We start from the raw sequence: 18,443 nt of genomic DNA, 5'->3' as shown, positions 1-18,443 counted from the left end.
ATTGGCAAGTTCTGTCGCCAATAGGTGGCATGCAAGGCGACTCAATATGGTGCCCACAAAACATATAGGAACCCCTGAGCACATGTGCATGTCAGCTCATATTTGGCTTAGCACTTCAAGATGGCTCTACCTTTTCCACAATCACTGTCACTAAGTGACATCATGCACAATATAGACACCTCAGCAAAGCGAATATGGTGCATCGCTGAAGGGGAAGAAGTCATGAATGCCATGTGCATTATTTCTTGTGGAGTGAAGGCCTACAGCGCATCGTCTGTCACTGTGCAAGGGCTTTGCCTGCAGAAATCACGTCTGGCAGAAGCCACACAGGCTGGAGTTTATTTATGACCGAGAAGGTTCTATCGCGGTACGTCAACTTGTTTTTTTGCTTTTTCTTAATGCTAAATACGATGGCCCACAAAGCCTACCTTTCGCGCAATGGTGTTTTGCGACAATGAGCAATTTTACTGCTCTGTGGTGTTCTGGAGTTACTTTCACATATTGAGTTGTTATAAGCAGATACTTATATTCTATAATTAAAGGAAGCATATCTCTAAGGTTATCCAAACTGCGATTTTTCAGACGTCTTCTTTGTACGTCGATATGCTAGCGCATGCAGATGTAAGGAAAGCCAAGCCAGTTGTTTTATTTTTCGCTGGTGAAGTTCTATTATCGTTCGAGTGACGAGCAGTCATGACAGACACTTTTTGCACTCCCATCGCGAATTCAGTGTCTGTGTTATAAGTTCTACCAATCTTGTTTTCAGGGCCACTGTAGCTGCAAAGTGTGGGTGCACATTGACGCATAGAGTGCAGCCCAGAACATAAACGTATGCATTTCTGGCGAGACAAGACAACGGCAACCACAGTGCAGCCTGCTGCTGATGAAGCATGGTCCAATACTTACTATGCCTGTCCACATAGATCTACTTGTAGCATTTCTCTCGAGCTGCTACAAAGTGCTACAAACATGTCAGTTTTTACCTTAAATGCTCATGTATTCTTGTTGCACTGGCCACAAGTGCGCAGCTCGAGCTTGACTGCGCGGCGGAGCACGGGGTGCAGCGAGAACGAAAACATTCGTTTCTAACGAAACAAGACACCGCAGCAACCACACACTACGAGTTGATGCAGGTCAAACCTTAGCAAATACTTCCAACGCTCACCATGTACTACATATACTTGGGATCAAAGCCACCGTTGTTCGCGCTGCTGCAATACACTGTCGCAAGCTTTATTTTTCTAACTAACGCATCGATTCTCCGCAGACAAACAAATAAAAGAATTCCCATAAGTAAAGAACTTTTGTTTTCTTAACTACATGGCTTCAGAAGAAGTCACTGTCGATGAAATGAGCACTGGACACTTTTATCGGTGGTGTGACCTGCTTGCCAATTCACAACAACCCTTCTTACTTCTATGCCGCATCTTTGGGGAACGAGTGGAGGTTCCCTTCACTAGCCACAGCTGTTGGTGCATTGCAGCACGCAGCACATGCGATTGCTTTTGAATTTCACCTTGCACAAACGATGCATAAAAACAGATAATCAAGCTTAAAGGCCGCCACGATGAAAGCAAGCAAATGCGCTACCGCTGCGCCGCCTGGAGTTCGCTACTCTTTGAAAAAAAATCACGGATAGCCGCTGGGTGGCGTGACAGTCTACGGAACTTGAGGTAGAAATAACTAAACGGAGGCTATCTGATTGGTGGACAATATCAACGCAAAAGTAAAGGAGTAAATACATAGGTATGCATGCATATAGAACGATTAAAGGCTAGGTGGCGCGCGTCGCCGCCGCCCGATTCAAAGGGTTGAGCCACAATCATCCATCCATCCTTGCGAATACGTTGCGACAACACACTAACCAATTAGCAGTCATAAGACACTGTAATTTGGCGATGTAAGGGCATTTACTCATGCTAACGTAATCCATGCAAGTGGTACTTACTTGACATATTTTTGTTCATTCCAAGATGAAACTACAGCTTGCGGTACAGGCTGTTCAACAAACAGCAATCGCATAATATAATGACGTGATATGATTGGCAGCTCTCTGTAACGAGAGCACATAATTAGAGCACATCATTCAGCAGGACACAATCGCTATGACAACTATACCGAAAAACGGCCAAGCATGTCGCTGGATGAGTATAGAGCTTGTCCAGCGTAGCCGGCGAAAGCGTTTTCAGGTACGCGTGCAAATCTCTGCACTTCAAGCCGGCTGACGTTAAACTCATCACGATCACGTTCTGAAAACTCCTATAGTCAGCTAACTCGATGCATAATTGCAACTAGAATGCACTACCTGCGACCGAACTCGACACGGCTGGCTCTCAACACTCACATACGCACGCTTTATCGAAGTGAACGCACGTGAACGGTAGCATTGTCGCATTGTGGAAGGGAAAAAAGGCGCACCGGAAAGCATCGAACAGCGCTTGACTTGGCTTTCATTGCGTCCATGCAAATGGATGCTTCCCACCACAAAACATGATGTTCGCTTACAGATCAAATTATTTGGCTCTTTGTATATGCTAGGCTAATTATAAAATAAAAGCTGGTTGTTTCCAACGAAAATAGTAAGAATATTGATGATTTTCTCTCAAACACAATATGCCGGTACATTCAGATTTCACGCTTTCACAGTAAAACCGGTACTACAGAGATGCCCGTAGATAAGTATCTGTCTGGTAAAAATAAGGCGTGATTAACGAAGGAGGTTAATGAACCCGTGGGCAGTGTGCAAAAAGCGCTTCTTCGCCAGTTTTCTTGTTTATTTATAGTTTTACCATGCCCCTCCTGTGCGGCTTCACCTCCGGGACATAATTTCAACTCTAGCAGGTTTTTTTTCTTTTTTTTAAAGAGGAAGCTTGCTTTAGCTGGGCCGAACTTCGACGCGGCCTATTCAAATACATGTAAAACGCAAAAACAGTTTTCTGAGATAACCCCTGGGCCGATTTTAATGAGATTTGTTGCATTTGAGAGAGAAAATTAAATTATAGTGACTGTTGAAAGCGACATTTCGATATAGGGCTGAATTTTGTTAAAAATATTTTCAAAAATTTGAGTTTGAAAAAAAAAATAGAAGCACGAAGTTTACAAATTCATAGCTCTGCATCGAGAACGGATACCGCGGTTCTGTAAACGGCATCCATTAGATCATTGAAAGCGGACAAATTCTATATGTCATCTAATATCTTACGTGAATTTGTTACGTTGTTTACAAGGGTTCTGCAAAAGTTGTATAAATTTTTTGAGGTTCATGTGTGACATATCAATTGTGTCCGCTTTAGATGTACTATTAGATGCAATTCACAGTATAGTATCATCATTTTTCATTCACAAAACTTCTCCACAGAACACCTATACAAACTTAGAGAAGGGAAACTGTACCTTCCACAGTGCTACGGAAATAAGCGTAGCGGTGGCGTTGTGAACTAAAGTATGTGACCACGGGTGGCGCTGTACAACAGGAAACGGAAACGGGGTTTTGCACACGCTTTACCAGGTGTTCTGTGGCTTTACTGGTTTTCTGGCTTCTGCGCCTCGATCGTGCTCCCGCCAGTTTAGTTGCTGTGTAGCAAACGTAGCGCCTATATTAAGTAGGCGCTACGTTTGCCACACAGCAACCAAACTGGCGGGAGCACGATCGAGGCGCAGAATACATGTAGCGCTGAGTCATATCGAGTTAAGGCACACTCTGAATTGACTTTTAAGGGCATCCCGAGCTGTTTTTCGTTTATTACGCCGCCGTTACGCCGAGTTGTGCCGCCGCGCTCCAGCTGTTGCATTTCGTGTAGGGCTACTGACAAAATGCGGTTTCCAGGTGGCACGATGGCCTCCACTGGAATAAACGCACACGACACCAAAGATTGAGTAAGCCTGAAAATATTTTATTTGCATTTTACAAGTACAACAAAAAGCACACGTCTACGCATCCACACAAACGCGGTTACATAGTCAAGAACATAGGCAAGAAATGGCTCATTAATAAGGGTAGCACAAACGCACCAGAAAGAAGACCTAAGCAACAAAACGTACGGTCGGCTGCTAAGTATAATAATTTCCCTGTCACCGCGTGTCACTTTTATACAGCATCTTTACAGCACTACCAGGCCGGGTAGTTTGGCGGAAAGAATGCAACAGCTTACGGCCGTCAGCTGCCTCTGTCATAATTATCCTAATCTCCGCATCAACGTCGTGCAAGTCCGCATACAGGCATCTGTATCTGAACCATATATGTGCCAGCTTAGTACATGTATAGTGAAATTATGACAACCACTGCGTCTTATCAAACGTATTGGTTTTGCAAATGCGCATTGCAGCTGACGGAACGACATACTGTAAGTGAAGCACAAGAGAACAAGGACAAAAGGAGGATACAACACTTGAAGAAATGAAGAATTAGTAGGCGTACAGCAAACAAGCGATGACGGAGAACACACAATGATCGGGTGTTCTGTGACATCGCTTTGCGTATTTACGGTGTTATGGAGATCAACGGCATAAAAACGTACCTTCAAGCGTACTCCCTCAACCTCCGCCGCATTCATCATGATAATCAACGCCTAAACAAAATGAGGCACTATTTTTTGCCAAGAGTAGACCTCTTTACAGCAAGTCTATGTAATGACTCGCAGACGAAACCAGCATGCTTTCGAAAATGTTTTACCGCCGTAGTATTCGAACGCCAACGGCCAGGAAACACATCGATGCCAATAGGCTGTCGGCTGTCGGTGGTTAATCAAGTACAAAAACCTTGACGCTATGACTAAAAAGCAGCTTCAACAATCAAATTTTAAAAAAAAATCAACTGCCTATTTGCCTGAGGTAACAAAACATCTTTAGACACCTCGATTGTTTATGTCAATGGTTTGTGTAAAGTAAAAAATTCACCATGTTTAGCGCCCCTAGCAGAGAAAGCACAAACTAAAGTATTCGACCAAATTACAGTAACTCCACTTGCGCGCTTACGCTGAAACGCGCCTCGATTGATTTTTCGCCCTCTGTGGCCATTTGTTGAACTTGAGAGTGTACGGGGCCTGACTTCTCTTCAGAAAAGCGACTAAACGAAGCAGGGCACTTAAGTCCTAACAATGCAGTCTACGTTGACGATGAAATCGACAAAAGAGACGATGTCCTGACAGAAGATCAGTTCACGTGTAAGTTTGGCACAAGCATTTCCCGAAACAACGAAGCACGCTCGTTGCATAAAAGCAGGCATCAAGGATAATGCTTCCAAGGAGTTCGTTGGCCCGTAGTAATAAGCACACATTAGCAATGCAGCCATCGGTCAAGCTGCTGAGTTACAGAGTTGTAAACTAGTGTCTTCGTTTTTGGAAAATTTTAGTTTTGTGCCAATTTTTAATAAAAAAAATTGACGACCTAAATAAAAAGTTGAAACCAAGTGTCACCAGATCTTCATTCTTTCTTTGAAATGCAACAAACTTCGTCAAGTTTGGTGCAGTGGTTGCCGAGAAAAACGAATTGTGCGTTTACGTCCGAGCTAAAGCTTCCTCTTTGGCAGGGTCGCGGAGTCGCTCGGTTTCGACGCAGTAGACAGCGCTACAGCGCCATCGTCAGCAACAGCATTTGAGAAGGTAAGTTGGTTCTTTAGAGAGTATGTGGAGGGTGGTAGTTGATTTTCGAATTCTGTGGTTTCGACGGTTTCGATGTTGTAACGTCTGCTGTGCTTTATGGTTAATTCGTGAATGAGCTGCTATGAACGTAATTTCTGCCATTCTGTGGACATTCAGCAGCTTGACCGATGGCTGCATTGCTGCTGTGTGCTTATTTCTGCGGGCCAACGAACTTCTTGGAAGCATTATCCTTGATGCCTGCTTCTATGCAACGAGCGTGCTTCGTTGTTTCGGGAAATGCTTGTGCCAAGCTTACACAGAACTTACCTTCTTCTGTCAGGACATCGTCTCTTTCGTCGATTTCATCGTCAACGCAACCGACGCAATAGTCCATGGCAGTGTAGACTGCATTGTCAGGACTTTATATGCCCTGCTTCGTTTAGTGGCTTTTCTGAAGACAAGTTTTGTGAACGGATACAACGGAGTGGTCTCAACAGCATCCGAAGTTGTGTCGTCATGCCACAGTTTCGTGGCACTTCTGCTGAATTCAGTAGTACTGTTGTTGCAAATTCTGCCGTACATTGCAGTTCAATTTGGGCATTATGCGCTCTACGTTGTATCTGAGATCGCAATGTTCATTTTGACCTGTGTTATGGCGGCAGTTGGCTCCGTAGTGAGTGCGACCGTCACTACGGCTTGTGTGCTGTCGCAGTTTCTCTTCGGTCAGCCGGGGGACGTGTACACCGGATTAGTAATCCTACTGCTGACAGCGATCATCTTGAAGATTGCTGTTCGTGCAAGAGCACATCGAACCGTGTGGCGACGTGCCTTGCGTCTTGTCAACGCCATCACATATTGGAAGCCACAGCGGCGGCGGCAATCCAACGGAATGAGAGAAAGTCCATCGCCTCCTCCATTTACGATGACTTTGCGACGAACCACTGCACTACGCAGGGACAGAATGAATCGCCTCGAGCAAGAACTTGAACAGGAACGAGAAAAACAGCTTTGCGTTGTGTGCCTAAATGAGGCACGTTCTGTCATCCTTCTGCCTTGTCGTCATTTTGCCCTGTGTACCCAGTGCCTTGGAACACTGTTTCAGCAGCAGCAACAGACATGTCCGATGTGTCGACATACTATTTATGAAGCAATTCCTGTGTATGCTTGAACATTTTCAAGAGCTGACTCATTTCCTTGCAAGTACTAGAGGTTTCAGGAAACCTTTTTTTTTCTTTTTTTGTGTTGTTTTTATGCCTTTTGTTATGTGTTTGTGTTTTGTTATGCCTTTTGTGTTACATCAAGGTTTCAGAGCATGAACACATTTTGTGTACTGTGGTGCATACCCCACAATAGGTCTCCTCGATTTGGCTGCACCTTTTGCACTAATTCAGAAAAGTGTCGTGCCAGTGCAGCGCCAGTTCTTGAAGCGTGAGTGTAGCGCGACACTAGCGCTTTCGGTGCAACGGTCAAATCGAGGAGAAAAGTGCAGAAACGTACAGGCCTTCGTCTGCTGCGACTGGGCGGCTGTGGCTTTTCTTTCATTGGTGTGTCATTATTCAACAAACATAACCAAGCGTGGTTTCCACACCTTTCTGAATCATATATGGCACAACGTTTCAAACGACTGACCGATGTGGTTTCGCTCAAACTTAACGTCGAGGTAGCGGTAAGCTCGTGAAAATTAATACAAACGACTGTGACCTGAGGGAAAATCCCGGCCTTCAGTGCACTTAGCAGCAGTTGAATCCGGAAAGCGCCCTTAACAAGATGCTGCATACACATCCTCAAGGAAACTGGCGTCCGTGCTGCGTTACTAATAGCAGGCGCCGTTGATGCCGTCTACCAACACCCACATGGCCACGGAGCCGCATGTGTCGTCTGCTATCAAAAGCCTTGCACTACGTGCACGAGAAAAGACCTTGCGGAGAGTCTAGTGCCGAAGTGTACATGAACTCGTGCAGCACGACGTCAAATCGAGTGCCGAAGTGCAGGTGGCGCTTGCTGCACTGGCAAATCGAGTGCTAGAGTGCTGCACCCCCTGAACTAGTGAAGAAAGTGCAGCCAAATTGAGGAGACCTAATGTAAATAGCAAGAGGAACGCTATCATGTTTGACATATGCAGACTTTTTTGTGCTTTGTGCGAGGGCATTTAGCATTGACAGTGTTCCATCTGTATTGAAATTCCTGTGTTTTACCTTATCTAAGACTGAAGGGTATGTTCAGTCGGCCACTGTGTGACTAGGATACAGCAGAACCCTGTTGTAGAAGCTTTACTCAAGCCGAGCAGGTTTCTCTAGTACTGAATGAAACTTTTGTTGATTAGCTTGTCCATAAATGACATGAACGTAGCTTAACCAGTATGGGTTAGTTTTGTTGACCCATGCTGGTAAACTGGGCACCATGGGAGTATGTACAGCAGACTGCATGAGCTACCAGTGATGATTCAGTTAACCATTGCCCGGAAAAATGCTGCAGTGCATCATTTGTCTGTATAGCCAATGCCAATGGCTTGGTTATCGAACTTTCTTTGTTTGCTCCGATGGAGTACATTTCTCTTGCTTGTGTTTATGCAATGGGCTGTCTTGCTTTGGCTGTTAACTGCCTTGTGTCCAATTCTAAAGTAATATGTTCGAATAGAAAGCAGGAAATATAAGTGCACATAGTGTTTCATTCACTAAAAGTGGAGCATTACTGTTCTTGACTTATTTATAGTGTTTTATAAAGGGTCTGACAACTGATCAAAGTGTGCTACGAGATTATGAGGGAAATGAAAATAATGTACTTTATTTACATTAATAGAATCAAGACAGGATATGAGCCATTTAAGGTGTAATTATCATTTTAAATTGGCACATTAGTGTAAAACTGCATTCTTAACAACATACTGCCGTGAAGCTGTTAAAACACTAGAGCCTCCTGCATGATCACAAATTGATGCTAGTAACTTAGCTGTCATTAAATGCGCTACACTTTTTGTTTAAAAGTGTTTGTTATATTTTATATGCATTTGTAATATCAGTGTGTACTGCAATGTAAAGAAAAAAGGTTTATATTTACAATTGACGCTGTCTGTCATGGCAATGACTGATACAGTAGCATCCCTCATTGCATGGCAATGTGCAAAATTGGTTTTGTGTGCCTGAGTTAGCAAGTCCTCCTCATTGTATTATCTCCCAGTGAGATACAGAATGCCCATAATTTACCCGCTATGGTTACTTACTGGCTTTGGCATTGCACTGCTAAGCATGAGGTCAGGGAGTAGCAAGTACATGTATATATTATTAGAAATAATTCAACAGTTCTGAAGGCATAAGTACAAAAGGATCATCAATGTAAACAAATATATATTCTTGCAGCTTCACTTGGCTCCTGGCACAATTTAGGTCAAGATTTTGATGGAAGCCTAAGGACCTTGATGGGAAAAGCCGTAAAAAGGATGCCAACTACAGAAAAAAATTAAACAAGGTCATGTTGGCTTCCCTGACCCTTCAGCTCCTATCAGGTTAGCCAAAACATGTTGTTCTTTTTTTTCTTTTTTTTCTTTTGTTTTTGTGTGGTCAGGGTCTTTTTTACTTATTGTCAGAGTACAATTGGCATCACACTTGCTTCTCTGTTTCCATCATAGGACTACACGTTCATGACTTCAAAGATAATGATTATTAATAAATATGTTCCAGGGTGTTTACCACCCAGCTGCTTGTAGGGGTTGGTCACTCAGGATGGTAAACATTCCACTACATTTTGAAAATAGGTACCGTATAAAGATTAGTTGTCAGCCCCATTAAGCAAATGAAGCATAATGTTTTTTTGTTGGTGAACTGAGGGACACTTGATCTCTGCTGTGATGAACAAAGTATTATTTTGGCATACAAAGAGTATTGCATTGAAAATCACTGCCATTTTAAGGAAATCTGTATATTGACCATGCAAGAGTGCATAGGCGTCAATAAAGTGTCTGTCCCAAAAAGTGAGCCCTGCTTTTCGTGCACATTGATCCTGCAGGACTGCATGCACCAAAGCTTTATATGTCCATTGTAGCAAGTTCTTTGTTTGTTTGTTTTATTTTTTTTTGTACTGTACCTGACAATTCGTTTTGATAATATTTTATTTGGTTGTCTCCAAAACACTTTACCTGCCATGATGGCCTAGTTGCTTTGGTGTCGCGCTGCTAAACCCGAGGGCCCAAAATTAAATCTCGGCCACTGTGGCCGCATTTTGATGTGGGCGAAATGCAAAAACACCTGTGTACCGTGTGTTGGGTGCAGATTAAAGAGCCCCAGATGATCAAAATTAATACAGAGGCCCCCACTACAGCATGGCTGATAATCATATGGTGGTTTTGGCATAAAATCCCAGAATATAATTTTTTAGAAAACCTTAAGTGCATTGGTTTTTGTTTTTAATTCATTTTGGCACAGAAGCATTTCATCAATGTGTCTTCTAATAACTTCCTGTGCAACACCTATAATGACATCCACATAATTGCTGCTACACATTTACATTAATGAGAAAGGTTTAGAGGGAATAGATTGCCAACAGTTGTTTCCCAGTCACGTGGCAGTTTACATTGCCAGTGTCTTGGTTCATTTACCCGAAATTTCGCTGACCATTTGTACTGGCCATTTAGTCACGTAATTTGCATCTTCATAGCTTTCACTGTTCGTTATGTTTGATCTTGTGTTTGGTCTTCTTTTGAATAGGGAAGTGCTTCATGGTTCAGTCTCTTTTAGTTTACTGCTAGCACACATCAAAATTGTGGTATGCTTAGTACAGGTTCCCTGAATAGGCTCAAAAGGTTTTTTATGTTCAATATCTTTCTCAAAAGCTTTCTGCAGTCACTTTGTTTGATTCCCAAATCAAATACAGATACAGTTTGGAGATTGTTAGGACGGTGTTTTAGGGGCGGAGGGCAAGAAGAGCTGTCAAATTGTGCACTTGCTTTTTAATAATGGGTTAAGCTATGAATTAAAATTGTCATGCAGCTGATCACTGCGGTTACAAAGAAAATTATGGCGTGTGAGGAGAGTCGGTGTAAGGGAAACTGCCATAGTGAAGTTTGTATCAAGTGCCATGTATATGTGTGAAGACCAAAAATTTTTGTTGCAATTTTGTGTATAAAGACTTCGTGCAAACTTTGTGGTGGTGTTCTGCATATAGAACTATATTATCTCCAATAAACTCCATATGTTGTATATTTCTTAAATGCCTTGCATGTGAAAAAGCTGCAGGAAGGACATCCCACAAGAATTTATTGAAAGCATTAGTGGATTATCAACGGATTTATAAAGAGCAAGAAGTCTGCCTTGAAGGTTTTGTATGGTTTTACTTTTCCTAGTATGCTGCACTGCATTGCCGTGAACGGCGATGCTCAGACTGCCGCTTAACCATGCTGTGGTTTCACTGCGACAAGCACTTCAGTTCTTGGAAACCAGGTTTCTCAAACTTACATAATATAATGTCTGACGTAAGAGTTCTGTGGAAACCCGCAAGGTGGAGAGAAGAAATTAATAAAGGGAAAATGAGACATCCACCCCTTTCCTGCGCCAACTGATTCTGACTAGCGCCCGCGAATTTCCTGATTTCATCGCTCCACCTAGTCTTCTGCCGTCCTCGACTGCATTTCCCTTCTCTTGGTACTCATATTGTAACCCTAATGGTCCAACGGTTATCAAACCTGCGCATTACATGACCTGCCCAGCTCCATTTTTTTCTCTTAATGTCAATTGGAGTATCAGCTATACCCGTTTGCTCTCTGATCCAAACCGCTCTCTTTCCGTCTCTTAATGTTATGCCTAGCATTCTTCGTTGCATTGCTCTTTGCGCAGTTTCAAGCACTTGCTCTCAAGCTTCTTTGTCAGTCTCCAAGTCTCTGCCCCATATGTCAGCACCAGTAAAATGCACTGATTGTGTATTTTCCTTTTCAATGCTAACGGTAAGCATCCAGTAAAGAGCTGACAATGTCTGCCCTATGCAATACAACCCAATTTTATTCTATGAATTTCCTTCTCATGATCAGGGTTCCCTGTGATTAGTTGACCTAGATAAACACACTCCTTCACAGACTCTAGAGACTGACTGCCAATCCTGAACTCGTTTCCTTACCAATCTGTTCAACATTATCTTTGTCTTCTGCATATTAATTTTCAACCCCACTCTTAGACTCACTCGATTAAAATCTTCAATCATTTGTTGTAACTCATCTGCAGTGTTGCTGAATAAAACAGTGTCATCAGCAAACCGAAGTTTGCTGAGATCTTCACCGTCGATCCTTACTCCTAAGCCTTCCCAGTTTAGTAGCCTGAATACTTCTTCCAAGCACGCAGTGAATAGCATTGCAGAGATTGCGTCTCCCTGTCTCGCCCCTTTCTTTATAGGTATCTTCCTACTTCCCTTGCGTAGAATTAAGGTAGCTGTGGAATCTCTGTAGATATTTTCTAAGGTATTTACGCAGGCCTTCTGTACTCCTTGATTACGTACTGCCTCCATGACTGCTGGTATCTCTACTGAATCAAATGCCTTTCGTATAATCTTATGAAAGCCAGATAGAGAGGCCTATTGTACTCTGCAGATTTTTCCACTGCCTGATTAATGACATAGATGTGATCCATTGTAGAGTATCCTTTCCTGAAGCCAGCCTGTTCCCTTGGTTGACTAAGGTCCAGCGTTGCCCTTATTCTGTTGGAGATCATTTTGATGAATATTCTATGTAATACTGGGAGTAAGCTAATGGGCCTATAATTTTTCTATTCTTTAACGTCTCCCTTCTTGTGTATTAGTATAAAGTTTGCATTCTTCCAGTTTTCTGGGACCATTGCAGTCGATAGACACTTTGTATATAGAGCTGCCAGTTTTCCAACCATTATATCTCCTCCGTTATTGATTAAATTGACTGTTATTCCATCTTCTCCTGCCACTCTTCCTTGTTTCATGTCTTGCAAGGCCCTCTGACCTCATCGCTAGTTATAGGAGGAGATTCTGTATCCTGTTCATTACTGTTTCTAATGGAGCTATCCCGACTCCTCTGGGTACTGTACAGGCCAGCATAGAATTCTTCCTCTGCGTGGTTGCCTTGGTGCCTTGCCTCCTGCTTTAACTGCTGCCTCTGAAGCCAGCCTAGTTAATTACGGTTTCATTCATTCCCTCTATGTCATCTTCATCTATCTGTTGCAAGGCTGTATAGTATTTGTTTGCAAGCACCAGCCTGAATTTGTCTACTTTTACCCAATATTACACCCTTTTGCCACACAACGATAATCGTCATCTGTCTGTCCGCATTTCCTTTATTTAACGTGGAGAGCCCGGTACTTTCCAGTAACGAACGGCATGCGCGCTATCAGCATGACATGGCATTCCCGACAGGAAAGTAGCGGGCGCGGCGTTTTCAAAAAAAAAAAAATGGCTGTGGCTTAGCTAAGGTTACGCCCAGGATGCGAAGCATACTAGCCTTTATTTTAACGCGACAGCGTTAAGGAGCTCGTGTCGCAGAAAAGCCGGTGTCGTCGTAGTCGGCTCAGGCGTGCGTCGCTTGCTCAGGCGCACATTTCGTTGCCGCGCCGAATGCTGCGTTGCTCTACGCTCACCGCGTCCAATGCGGGGTGCGTAGTCGCTGCGCCGTAGCCCATTGTCTTACACCCCTTGGCGGGTCGACGGGAACGCTGTCGCGTTCCACTCTTGAAGGCGAAGCTTAAGCGTCCGCTTTACAGCTGTTATGACGTCATATGGCAGCTACGCGGCCGTGCGCGGCGCAGCAAGGAAGAGCGTGCTTGTGCGGCTAGTATATGCTTCTCATAAAAACGATCCGTATGCAGCTTCATCGCGAACGAAAGTGTAAGTCGCGTTGAACCGATGTGAATTAGAACGACCGAGCGCCAACGCTGTTCAACCCGCCGCTGCCCTTTCTCGCAACACAACTCGCGAAGTTAAGACGCCACACCGTATACGCGGTCCACTTCATGAATAAATCGTTGTCGCGCCGAACGCTGCGTTGCTCGACGCTCACCGCGTCCGATGCGGGGGGCGACGTCGCGAGCAACGGTGCGAGTTGGAGCCCCGTTTCTCCCCTGTCGTGACGTAACGGTGTCACGTGGTATTGAAGGCGACACCGCCGCGCCTGAGGAGCTAGGTTGAGCTCTCGTAATATGCTACGCATAAAAGGAAACACAAGCAAGGCAGATGACGATTATCGTTGTGTGGCAGAGATACAGCCCAAAGGGTGCAACTTTGCCTAAGAGTGTAGGCAAAGTTACACCTTTTGGGGTGTATCTCTGCCACACAACGATAATCGTCATCTGCCTAGATGCGTTCCCTTTCTTGAAAACGCCGCGCCCGCTACTTTCCTGTCAGGAATGCCATCATATGCTGATAACGCTGTAGCAAGATAACAGTGTCGACCAAGAGCGCGTAGCTTTTGTTTACTAGAAGCAAGGTTCAATAAAAGTGGCAGTTTTTCCTGGAGATATTTTTTTTTTTGGCAACTCGATCACACAGGATACTTTAGATTGCAATCGATTTCGATCGCGATCAAAGGTACCCGGATTGTTGTCACAACACAAACGAATAATTTCTTTTTTTTTTTTTTGCTGCTGCAAGAGTAAAAGCTCTTCGTCCTTATAGAAACACCACCTAGGGCTAAATATGGGCATGTTGCAGATACAAAAAATGTCTTAATGCAAGTGGGAAGCTCCACTTTCCAGTCGATAGATTCTACTTCCGGCTGGAAAATGCTCCATCCAGTTGTTTCCAGTTGGAAGCGCTGTTTCCGGCTAAAAAATGCTGTATCCAGTTGTTTCCAGCTGAAGCTGGAAAACTTCCAGCTGGCAGTGCTGCTTCTAGCTGAAAAACCAGCTGAGGTGGATCCCACTTCAAGCTGGAAAGTGCCATTTCCAGCTGGCTCTGGAAAATTTCTAGCTGGAAGGGCTGATTCCAGTTGGAAACCTGGCTGGAAAGACCATTTCCAGCTAGAAATTCAGAGCCCATTTTCATGTGGGCGCGCATGCCGTTCGTTACTGGAAAGTACCGGACTCGCAGCGTTAAAGAAAGGAAACGCATCAAGGCAGAGGACGATTATCGTTCTGGCAGAAGCGGCACTCCATATGGTGTAAACTTTTCTTGGAGTGTTGTGTGCACTCTAAAAACAGTTGCACCCTTTGCGGTGTATGTTTGCCACACAACAATAATAGTAATCTGTCTTGTCCGCATTTCCCTTCTTTAACGCGGCGAGCCCGGTACTTTCCAGTAACGAACGGCATGCGCGTTATCAGCATGACATAGCATTCCCAACAGGAAAGTGACAAGCGCAGCGTTTTCAAGGAAGGATATGCGGGCAGGACAGATGACGATTATCGTTGTGTGGCAAATATACACTCCGAAGAGTGTAAACTTTTCTTATAGTGTGCCTTGCTTGCGTTTCCTTTCTTGAAAACTCGGCATTTGCTACTTTTCTGTCGAGAATGCCGTCACGCTGATAACGCGCAAGCCACACTCTAAGAACAGTTTACACCCTTTGGAGTGCCCCTTCTGCCACACAACGATAATCATCTGCCTTGATGCGTTTCCTTTCTTTAACGCTGCGAGCCCGGTACTTTCCAGTAACGAACGGCACGCGCGTTATCAGCATGATAGAATTGCCGACAGGAAATTATCGACACTCGGGCAAGCCATGGCCCTGACGACAATAATGGTCGGCATTGCATCGGCCCGGTGCTGAAAGCCGACGTTGCTTTTGACGCTCCGAAAAATCGTAGCATTTGCATCATGCACTTACAACAGCATGCGCATCATGCATCATGCTTGTGTGGTGGCCGGCATAGAAGTACCACACGAAAGCGACGCTTTTTTGTACTTTTCATGCCACATAAATGCCAGGCAAAATATTCTTATACAGGTCTTTATTTCTTGTATTTGTCTTGGATATGTACACCCACACGTTCACAAAAGTTTCAAACGCTAGTTCATGGTGGGCTTGAAGCGGGATCACGACGCCTTCTCTCGCTACGGCCTCCATCCCTGTCAGCTGCTCCGACTAACCAGCGTTTCGCGACTCCAGCCACTAAGCGTCTAGGAAGGTGCTCCTCACAGATGCTGCAATAAAGCGGCACATATAAGAAAGCTGCCTCCGCTTTATAGTTCAGTTGGTTAGTCCCATTCCATTTGACGAAGTGAAACAATAAAAAAGATCATAAGCCAGATATTCACGAAACATTAAAGAAACGATAACAAAGCAATATTAGGGACGTGCATATCAGTATCGAAGCTGTCAGGAAGAATGGCTGGACGACACAAATCGTGTAATACCGCATAGTTGATCATTTATATGTCGTCAACAATAGGGGGAACTCAACACGGAACCATAACAAAACACGCATACACAGTGGCTATTAGCGGCGAGAATTAGGAGTGGCGCCCTCTCGCGAGTGACGTCACGGCCAGGACGCCGCTCGCTCCGGCTCGCTCGTTCCCTTCGTGTATGCTTGGGGTATGGGTGGCTCGAGCCGTACGTATTGAAGAATACGTCGCCTTCTTTCAGCTGCCATACCTTAACCACAGTTTCTTCTTCAAAAGCGTGTGAGTCGAGAAACTTTGCGGCTTGGATATCGCAAGCTAGGTAGCGTTAAAGGGGTCTACTAGGTTTTGCAATGCATATATGCGCCGTGTCTGTCTGTAAATTTTGACTAAAAAATGAATATCTGCAAATTCAACGCGCGAAGTTGTGTATGATGCTTCGCTAAACACTTAACATTCCTTTAGTATTTAGCTATGAGAGGCATTGCATTTTGCATGGAAGAAAAATTTGGTAATTGGCGTCAACATGTTATCCGTTGTTAGAAAGACACTGCCCAGCGAAGCTGTCATCATGGTTCCTATTACTCTGGTGTCTTGTTCTATTCAAATATGGCCATTCATTAATGCGTAAAAAAAATAGTTAGGCGCGCATTTCTTATGAAAAAGTTTGCTGCTACTTTCATACCCCTCTGAAACAGGCCTCCAAAAAACGAATTGCTCATGGCTGCTAACACACCATAGTAGCAATCACCTGAGAGAAAAGTTTCGTTGTTAAGATCGAGAGCCACTCAATTGAAAGTGATGGAATGTTTCATAGTGGCCCTCAGTAGCCTTTATCGACAATATGGCACACCCCTGATCACGTAACGGTAGCAACCGACTGTCCGTATGGCGAGGCACGCTATGTTCGCGAAACCCATCAGTTCACAACTTCGAATTGAAACCATAAAGCATTTTTTTATAGCGCCAACTGGAATGGCTAAAGTATTCTCGAGCTATTACAGCGCAGCTTAGATTGCCTAGAAAAGGAAAATTTAAGCACCTTCTGTCTCACCATGTCTCGATCAAGTGTTTAATTATACAAACGGATAACTATTCGCTTCGTCGGTACATAAAAGAGAACCTTGCCCAACTGCAGGCTAAATAAAGTTTGCTCCAATCCAATCGCAAACATTCATAGAAAAGAACCACAAGCCTTGCACATATATACTTTCAATTGATTTCTGACCCTCCACCGGGGGAATTTTGATATCTTCAATATGTCCCATACTACTAGCCATTGACGCTTCGACTTCTTTCTGGCTGCAGCTATGCGCAGGCATACTTGCATGCATACTATGAGCAGGCATACTTCACTGAAAAAATTGGGCCGAGCAGCCTGTGTCAGTTCGCCAAACAGATTCGTCATGTATATTCCTCAAGCAACAAGCACCAGTAAATTTCTCAAGTGAGTTTGATTTGATTGGATTTATTAATTGCCATTTACACACACACATGTACAGAGGAGTGGTAAATGGAGGTGTATGAGGGGAAAAAGCCGCACAGACGCGGCTTGAGGTAACATCACCCCCTTAGGTACAATAAGGCTGCATGGGGTAACACATCAAGCGCCATATAAATTACATTTACATAGTGGCCATAAAACATTGCAGTTATACAATATATGAAAGAACAGTGAAATATTTCCACAATAACAATGCAAAACACACTGTGGCATTGAAATAAATAAATGATATACACTTGGTAACATAGACAAAAAAAGAGGAACATAACAGACATTATTAATCATTAACAAACGCGCTCTAAAGAGGTGAGTTGAATGTGTAGCACGGAAAAGGGAATATATATTGGTACATTCCTATTTGTACGCTGTAAATAGCTGTAAGCCTTCATTAACTTTACTTCAAATTTCCGCCGCTTAAAAAAAATAAACACGTGAAGAACCGCCTAATGTTGACAAGCAGTTAAAGAAGCAAGTGAGGCGTGTAGAATCTAAGCTCCAGTATTAGTAAAGTCCCCGTGCTACTGCCGAGTGTTTCTGTGAGGAAATGCAAAAATTCGATATTATACCATGAACTACTCGTCGTGAGCAAACCTGTTTTAGCGGAATAAAATCAACGTAACTGCTGTAGAAGTCATATATAGCCAGCTTTGTGACATACTTGTTGCACCGTGGCAGGTATGGTATCATAACTGGATTCCTATAGGCTATGCTTTTGCGATTGTCTATCCGCGTATGAAAAACCGCAATGGGCTGGTCTGCGTCGCTTCGGCTGGCACTGTAGCGTTGCCTTCGAGAGTTGCATTGTTGCCTGAGAAATTAGCTCTTTGAATAAATGTTCGCAAAGGAAGACGTCGTAAAAATATATTTGAGACGACCACCATAAGTATACAAGCAGAGAGAACGAGGGCGAACAAACGAAAACACCGCAGAAAGCGCCCGGACAACGCCCGAACTGTAGCAGACGACAGGCGCGAGTCCGCGCCCTGACGTCACGCGAGCGGCGCTCGCAGCGCCGCTCACGTTCGTTCTCGGGGCTAATAGGTAGCGCGGCTATTTACACCACGATCGGTCTTGTTGCT

The 18,443-nt window shown here is 44.0% G+C and overlaps 2 protein-coding genes across 5 annotated transcripts in view; one reads left to right on the top strand and one right to left on the bottom strand.

Annotated features, from left to right (window-relative positions):
* Positions 1-2,464, bottom strand: part of mrn (general transcription factor IIH subunit 4 marionette) — a 58,336-nt gene extending 55,872 nt beyond the window's left edge. For 3 of the 4 annotated variants that reach the window (XM_065436745.1, XM_065436747.1, XM_065436749.1), the window contains exons 1-2: positions 2,119-2,412; positions 1,949-2,053 (exon numbers count right to left, since the gene is read on the bottom strand). In XM_065436745.1, coding sequence (XP_065292817.1) covers positions 1,949-2,053; positions 2,119-2,237 — 224 coding nt within the window. In that variant the 5' untranslated portion in view covers positions 2,238-2,412. The other variant, XM_065436748.2, reaches the window with a different exon arrangement.
* A 2,966-nt stretch (positions 2,465-5,430) lies between these two features.
* LOC135905733 (E3 ubiquitin-protein ligase RNF26-like) lies at positions 5,431-10,782 on the top strand. The gene has a single exon (XM_065436719.2). It carries the CDS (start codon positions 5,722-5,724, stop codon positions 6,745-6,747), a length of 1,026 nt encoding a protein of 341 aa, XP_065292791.1. The 5' UTR covers positions 5,431-5,721; the 3' UTR covers positions 6,748-10,782.
* The last annotated feature ends 7,661 nt before the right edge of the window (positions 10,783-18,443 follow it).

This window comes from Dermacentor albipictus, chromosome 1, assembly GCF_038994185.2.
Source record: "Dermacentor albipictus isolate Rhodes 1998 colony chromosome 1, USDA_Dalb.pri_finalv2, whole genome shotgun sequence".
NCBI lineage: Eukaryota > Metazoa > Arthropoda > Arachnida > Ixodida > Ixodidae > Dermacentor > Dermacentor albipictus.
This window is presented reverse-complemented; position numbering and strand designations above follow the sequence as displayed.